We start from the raw sequence: 8,316 nt of genomic DNA, 5'->3' as shown, positions 1-8,316 counted from the left end.
TTTCACACGTCATGATTTTGCTGTGACATCACACTTATGACAAAGCGAACATTCACATATCATTCTGACTTTGTTGTCATATTATTATGATTTTTAAAATAAGGAATGGAATGGAAGTAATGACTGTTAGAAAAGCGCGAAACACGGCTTGGGAAGCTCGGCAACCTTAAGTTACAGTCGTCGAGAGATTTGACAGCGCGAAGTCGAGCAACGAGACTATGCGATCCACCGAGATACAAATCGTCGTCGCGGTAGGCATATGGCCCCCATAATATGTATACGTTGATCGCTCTCGCAGCGCTCGATCACGATCCACGACGGATTCACCGAGGTCCTCGAGGACTCGAGTACGCGTGACTCTGTACGGAAAGCAGGGGTGGTCCAACTTGGCAGTTTTCTTATTTTTTTTTTTTTTTGTTTCTTTACCGCAATTTGCTCGCCTTCGTCGCGTTCGCCTTTCTCTTTACGTGTATACGTGCTCGCTTGTCGGTCACGCTGTATACTCGTGCGGCTCGTACGATCCGGACAAATGAGCGGCCGATCGATCGATCGACCCTCTTCCGCCGATCGGCTGAATAAGCGACGCGTCGACCGCTCTCTTGTGCGTTTGTGTATTTCTCGTGTGTACACACACACACACACACACACACACACACACACACGCACGCACGCACACACACACGCACACACACACACACACACACACACACACGCACGCACGCACACACACACGCACACACACACACACACACACACATACGCATACATCCACGCACGCACATACGCATACATCCACGCACGCACACATCACACGCGCGCGCACAAACACACGTGCACACCGCGATAATACGTGGTGCGAAAATATCCGGCGGGTTTTGCGGAAATGCGGGAGGTAGGGATCGCTTGTGGTTTCGCGTATGTCAGCTTTCGAGCACGTGATAATAATAGGAGGGTTTTATTGGAGAGGAAACGTGGAAAAATATATCGAGCGTGTGGAGGGTCGATCGCGCGATCGTCGATGGCGCAAGTTTCGTTCGCGCCTTGTCGGGCTCGCCTTTCTAGAGAGATGCCGCCGCTAAATCGCGTTCGTTATCCACGGATAATGCACGAGGGGGAAAGAAGGAAATATTCGTCGAACGAAACAGACGAGTCACCCTTACGACGCGGGCTCTTGCCATTGGTCGCGTTCACTCTGTCGATCGTCCAGGCCGCACTTTTACTTTCCTACCGTTTGTAAAGGTTGAACACCCCTGACTCGAGTATTTGGCAGTTTATTTTTTATGTCCGTCTCGGCTCCCTACGAGAGACCCTCAACAGATCGCAGAGTTAATTAATTACGACTCGGTCGTAACGCGCGTGCGTGCGTGCGTGCGTGCATGCGCGCGCGCGCAAAGCGACTAACAGTAATTATCGTTAATTATTATTCTCATTATTATAAGAAATATCGTTATTGTAACTATTATCGAAAGGCCGCAACAACGCTCTTACGAGGACTGCGCGATCTCCTTTGTCTCGTGACGCCGTCGACTTGTCACGCGTTCCTTCCTCGCGAAATCGTATCGGCCGTTGAATGAAATCGACCCCGATCACCAAACGATAGTCGCGGCAATCGCTGGTCGATATCGCGATCGATAGGAGCCCGCGAAACTTTTTTTTTTTTTAATTGGATCCGCTCGACAGCACGTGCTGTCTCTTTCCCTTACGCCTGCACCTACCTTCGTCTACGGATCTAGAGGCATCCTCTAAATCTCTGTCCAGCTCGCGTTGTGCGTCGACTATCTTACCGGTTCCGCACTAGAAACGTTAATTAAGTCACTTAAACGAAATAACGCAGTCGTAACGGAGCGTGACGTCGGCGATCGGATCCTTGTTCCCATTCCTTTCGTGTTCTTTCCTCTTGAATCCGGAAACGTTTCCCAGGCGTGTTCTCCGCTAAAAAAATTACGGTGGCATTCGCCGTCGCTGCCGGAAGTCCATCCTCCCCGTGGCTTTTCCTATATGAACGTCGTCAGTGGTCTCACTCTTGCTTGCCTCCCTTTCGCGTCTAAGCGAAAGCACGTCGCGAAAAGGAACTGGGCGCACAAACCGGCGGTGATTCCCAGCTGTGAGAAATCCAAGAACGCGAGATCGCGTTCCCTTGTTCTCTCGGGAGAGGTGAGTCGCGCAGAAGGGCGCGAAAGAGGCTAAAACGTGTCTGTCTCTCTTTTTTTTCTCCGCGCTTTTCCCGTTTTCACTTCGACGTGCTCCTATAGCGTAGCCGCCTCCTCGAATCATGCCGGACGTCGTTCCTGCAGTAAAAGAGAGAGAAAGCATGAGTACAACGCGATGTCTCTGATTATTGACTTTTAAGAGATTCACATTGGCTGAGATGTATGTACATACACTGAGTGATCGATTTTTGCATGCTTAAGCTTTGCCATTAAGCCCAAGCAGGCTTTTAGTTCCAGCAATTCTAAAACTTGAGGTATGAACTTTCAATTTTTTTGAGATCTTTCTAATGTATTCCGATAAAATCTTCAACTGCGGTAAACGCTGTGCGATTAAACTCGAAAAGATTAAGAGAAATGTTGAAAGGTAATCAGACCGGAAGTTCTCTAGATCAGTAAAAAAAAGCAAAAATACAAAAATTAATTTAACTTGTACATGCAATTTTTTTCCATTTATTGAGAACATTTTTCTGAACTTTTTTTTTGTGTAAAAAAACGTGTGCGAGAAAACCAATGAGCAAGAACTCATTAACATTCTAGTTTTTTTCGGTGTTATAATTATTATATATAATTAAAGTAATGAATTTTTCTCTACGTACATTGTTATCTCATGAATGTTAAAACCTTAATTTGATAGACAGTTATCTAAGTAAACAATAAGTATACTTTTGTGCACTAATTACATTTAGCTAGAAGCTATTAGATCGCACTATTCAAAGCCAATTTTCGATAATTAAGCAACGAGTGTCCGAGTACTTGAAATCGCGTAATCAAATGGTTGTATATCCAGGTTAATGCATAAATAATTGTGCTCCGTAGTAGCGCTACGGAGGTACCGACTGGCAATTAGTACGACGAAATTGCGAGGTAGAGACATTCGCGTTGGCGCGATTGAATATTTTCAGCGCGCCGACGGCCCAATGAGCCCAGCTTGTTACACGGGGCTTGTTAACATTTCCACGCAGTATTAACTGTGTTATGGTCATCTGGCCCGCGTCATTCGCATATAATCATCACAGCCTATCTGATCCGCGCGGTGTGAAATTAACATACCGATTTCGGTCTCCCGAGCAAATACCTAGCGGTGGTGCTCGATGAAGCGAAAATCGTGATTTTCGAGCAACCTATCGACGGTGATTGTGGCTTACGAAAAAAAAGCTATTGTGCAACGTGCAATCATAAAGGCAATTATTTATATGACAAAGTATAATAATATCAAGCTTGTCCTTACCGAATATTCCAGGAGGCGGTATCTCTGGCATGTGTATTTTTTCGGTTCGACCGGGGCAGTCTATTACTGGACGATTATGTGTGGCGCGCGACACAGTATCACCACCGTAGCCAAAACCGTGAATAACGTGAAGACGAACAGACAAAGCCTTAATTTCACGGGAAAGAAATTTTAATATTAGTTTCACAAATCGAATATTTCAATAATAGATTAAATAGTGCAGAGGTAGAATATACAGATAACTATAAAAGTAACTATTAAATTAATTAGCTAGAAAAAGTGTAACTAAGTTAAATTACAGTTACTAGAAGAAAATTACTTTAAGGCTTGTTTTTACAATATATGCTTACTTATTTAAAGATTAAAAGTTACTAAAGGATTCATTAATTAAATTTATTCATGAATTTCTTGGTAATCTTTAATCCTTAGATAATCACATATTGTGTAAACAAGCTAACTGTAACTTCGTTACAAATGAATCACTTCCCGACTCTATAGAGATATACCAATTATAAATTTCTTACAATTGAGATTACCGAGCAAATAAATTGTGCTGTTTGGCCTCATGTGATAAGCGAGGTCCAAGTAAATGAAATGATTGAGCAGAAAAATTTTGAATAGTTAAAACGACTAAAAGTTTGAAACAATCACGTAATGGATTCGTCCGGCGAATCGGCGGTCCGACGACGCCTAAACGACAAGTTTTTCACCGTGCGAGGAACGAGGATCTGAATTTCGAAATCCGCTATAAAAGCTTTCTTTGTTCACGAGATTTTCCACGAGAGATTCGCCGGACGCTGTGCGCATACGACTGAACTAAAGCCATATATGAAGGATTTAAAACATCCAACCTGTCGACCACCATGGCGGCAAACTTCCAGTCGCTAATGATCTCGTCGTCCTCGTCCGCCTTTTTCATGCGGCTTGTGATGAACTGCAATTCCTTGAGAATTGTGTGAAGTTCCCTCTGCATGCCGCTGAGAGGCAACGATGCCGAAGTTTCTTCAACCGTCGACGGCCTGGACGACAACGGTGTACCGTACGTCGACCTGCTGTAAAAGATTATGTAGATTATTACTCTCGAAGATGTCACACGTTTTCTCTCAGGACCATCAAGACGTCGACGGACATTTCGCATAGATCGTCGGAGAGTTCGTGAAATTCCGGCACTTCAGAGCGTCATATAACGGCTGTTGTGTAATTATTAAAATAGTCCATTTCGGTACATAAGATAATGCAAAGTTTGCGTAAAGTTAAATGTCATAAATGTTGAAGTTCTATGTTCGAAACAACTTGTAAATTGCTACGATAATTTTGCAATTGAAATTCATGTTGCTCACGAACATAGGAGTTACTTTTTCTCTTTTAAACAGATATTAATTGTGAACTATGTACGAAGTATTCCGTAAATGATGATCCAGGAAGAGAAAGATTCTGCTTGAAAAATACAACGAAAACTTGGAAAAATAAAAATTTTTCACATGAAGCTTTGTTTTCGGGAAAATCGATTGTAACATAATTTTTGCCGGGTACGATTTAATGGATCTAGCTAGTAAACTATCTCTGTTTATTCATATTTATTATATTGGTAATTGAGAATATACGATAAAAAATAACAATAAATTTTATTATTTCATAAATTGTTGAATATGTTACTCGAAAATAAAAATTTATTTCGAGATATTGTATTCTTTTAGACTTACATGTTTATTAGGATCACTCCCTTTCTTATGATTGTACCTGTTTACACGGAACTCCTTTACATGTATATTTATCTGTTTACTGTATATATCTGTTTGAAAACTTTTATTTTCATATTATATTATTTTATACAGTCAATTGATTTAGTGTTTGCAAAAGAATCCAGAACAAATAATTTTCTTCCTTGCATGAGTTTTTTGATATTCGTTCCGAAATTTCCTTAACTATATTCGTTGCAGTACTTTAAATTAATAGATATATCTTTGCTTAAAACGTAATTAAACGATCTCTTTTTCATTGTAAAGGTTGAAATCCGAGGAATACGATTACGTAACTTAAAATGTAAGGTTGTGAAAAACATTTATTTGTTATAAACAATTGTTTACAACGTAGTTAAAGAAAATGCCTATTGAATTTACGGATAAAAAATTTAAAAATATTAAAATTATCACGCCACATATGCATTTGAATTGGACCACTACGTCACAGAACTTATCGGGTAGTTCCCATAACAACGTGACAGAGGAGCGAAGAAGGGATGGAAGGTAGAAAACGGATTGTCCAGAGAATCATCTGGCAAACCAAAGCGATTATGAAGGGTCGATAAACAAAAATGTGAAATATTTTTGTTAACGGCTCACGGAAATCAGCAGAGGAAGAAAAAAGACCGCAAAAATCTCATGAGAAAACACGGGAATCCGGGTTCGGTAGATTGAGTTGGCGTTTATTGAGGACCATGAAAATCTCGATATTCGATTCCAGCGACACAGCCGTTTAAGCGACGGATTTCGGGCAAGGTGGATCTCTTGTCTGCTTATATAGTTATTGCAGAGCAAACGCGCGAAGTGTACCGTCCTCTAATCATTTTGTGTGTGCAGCTCGTCTTCTATTTTTCCCGATAGAGCTGTAAAATAACGTTGAGTGCTGGTCGAACACGCGAGAAGCAAGGGGTGCGATCCATTTAAAACTGCAAATACTCCGACGCATTCTTTGATTGGTCAATTCGTAACATTCTTTTTTTTAATTGGTCAACGAAGCATTTGCAGCGTTAGTGGATTACACACCCAAGGTATTTACTCGGAAACACGTGATCGTGCATCTCAATGTGCTCTAGTTACCGCCCGTCTAATCATTCATAATGTTATTATATGCCCAGTCAACTTTCAGTTCTCTCTCTCTCTCTCTCTCTCTCTCTCTCACATTGCTTTTCGTTTAATGGGATTAAAATGTGACATGGTTTCTGTTTTCCACAAATAACACATTTGCTTATCAAACAACAGCCGCTCCATTGTTAATAAAAAAAAGGAGCGCAGTTCATCGAGAAAATGGATGGTAAACCATCGCGAAATTTTCGCTAAACGCAACGACCTGAAAAGCTTGAATGGATGTAGAACTCGTGGTACCTTATATAGCTCGAGGCAGGATTGGCGGAGCTGTTCCCATGGCGAAAATCATCGTCGATATCTAAAACGTTCGCCAGTAAACTCTTACTGCTCCTCTCCTGCAGCTCCAGCTCCTTCATCCGATTACTCATGAGAATGGTCTTCTTCGTGATTTTCTTGCCCGGCCGACTCATGCGCAACACACACGGCAGCCATTGTAGAAACACTGTTCTCACCTGCGTGAATATCGAATTATTGACTCGTTAAACTTCGTAATTACATCACATGCCGTATCGTCGCTCTAGCAAAAATTTCATGCAACTTTATTCCCTTGAATCTTGCAACGAGAACGAAAAACTAATATTGAAGAGTACAGAATTTTGGAGTGCGTGTGCCACCCGCGCGTCATATGCAAAGTTTGATACTCTCCAAGGATGTATAATATGTAGTTTATAAGCCAATGAACACTTTACGATGAGCGTCATTCTAAGGGTACGTATTTTCTTTGTGGAAAATTTCTAAAATGAAAGTTGCGCGAGAAATTCCAAAGTGATGTTGTATCTTTAAGTTATATTCTGTAATTATATTCCGGTCTACTACTGCCAAATGAGCAAGCCTTCGTTCACTCGACACATACCGCCGCGCGCCGCGAGCTTCTAAACGTCATAACTTGAACAGCGTGACAGCGCTTAATACTGATTTTTAAGTTGATTTTTTAAAACTGATAATAAATCTGTGACATTAGAATCCCTCTCATGGAGTTTATTACTCTTTCAGATTCTACGTTTTCAGGCTATTTTAATTCATTCAAACTACACAATCAGTGATATCAGGAACTTCTTAAAATCGAATTTCACTCAATAAATCGATTTTTTTTTATATTTGAATTAATTTTTTTGAAATTTTTAATTATATTTTTATTTTTAGACTATAAAAGAATTTATCAAATCTTAAAAATTCTTAAAAAGTAAGATCGTCTATAAGTTGCTTTGTTAGAAAGCTCTGGACTTTCAAGTGTTCATGACAACATAAAAAAAAAACAAATTCATAAATAAAATATTTACTCAATAATTTCGATTTTGACTTCTTTTATATCGAAACCGAGTCGCATGTTATTTCTTTAGTGAAATAATAAATCAAATGTTATGTAATACATATTATATATTGACATACATGTGCAAATATACGCTATACGAGTTTTGTAAATGCAGCGTACTTGTTTGAATTCAGAGTATCCAAACAATCCATATGTGTATATATGTAGAGTTGTATGAAGAACTTGCATTAACTGACTGCTACTGGTTGGGAGTACCAACACCTCGAAGGCATTTTAAACTTCCAAGAAGCACTGTTTTTGGTGGTAGTAATAACCGCACGTTTACCGCGCTTGCAACGTATTATTATCCATTACACGAAGTATTCTTTGCATGCGATAATTAAAATTGTTTAGCATTATTTAGAGTTCATGAATTGCGTGCACCTAATTTATTTAAAAAAAAATTAAATTTGTAAAAATTTTCACTTGCTTTAAATAATGCAATTAGAAATATCAAGATACGATTTTATTATTTATTTCATTATAATTATCTAAATATTTCGTTAAAAAATGAAAAAAATGAATTTGATATATACACTTATACGGCCACATTTTATTATTGCGATCATATTGCGCAATTTCAAAAATTGTTGTTTATTCCATTATAAAGTGTAACAGAAAGCAATTAAAAATTTGTGATAATTTCAGTATGATACCACTATAACAATGACGAAAGTAAGTACAATCTTGTTTAATCCG

General features: G+C 39.6%; 1 protein-coding gene across 1 annotated transcript in view; it reads right to left on the bottom strand.

Annotated features, from left to right (window-relative positions):
• Window positions 1-859: 859 nt before the first annotated feature.
• The window catches only part of nAChRalpha6 (nicotinic acetylcholine receptor alpha6), a 253,207-nt gene continuing 245,750 nt past the window's right edge, over window positions 860-8,316 (bottom strand). Inside the window, exons 12-15 of the mRNA XM_018543183.1 lie at window positions 6,543-6,757; window positions 4,290-4,487; window positions 3,439-3,586; window positions 860-2,288 (exon numbers count right to left, since the gene is read on the bottom strand). Of these exons, the coding sequence (XP_018398685.1) occupies window positions 3,502-3,586; window positions 4,290-4,487; window positions 6,543-6,757 (498 nt within the window). The 3' untranslated portion in view covers window positions 860-2,288; window positions 3,439-3,501. The remainder of the gene's footprint in view (window positions 2,289-3,438; window positions 3,587-4,289; window positions 4,488-6,542; window positions 6,758-8,316) is intronic.

The sequence above is a fragment of the Cyphomyrmex costatus genome, unplaced genomic scaffold (assembly GCF_001594065.2).
Source record: "Cyphomyrmex costatus isolate MS0001 unplaced genomic scaffold, Ccosl1.0 scaffold112, whole genome shotgun sequence".
NCBI classification, from domain to species: domain Eukaryota; kingdom Metazoa; phylum Arthropoda; class Insecta; order Hymenoptera; family Formicidae; genus Cyphomyrmex; species Cyphomyrmex costatus.
Note: the sequence above shows the minus strand (reverse complement) of the source record. Positions and strands in the feature narration are given on the sequence as shown.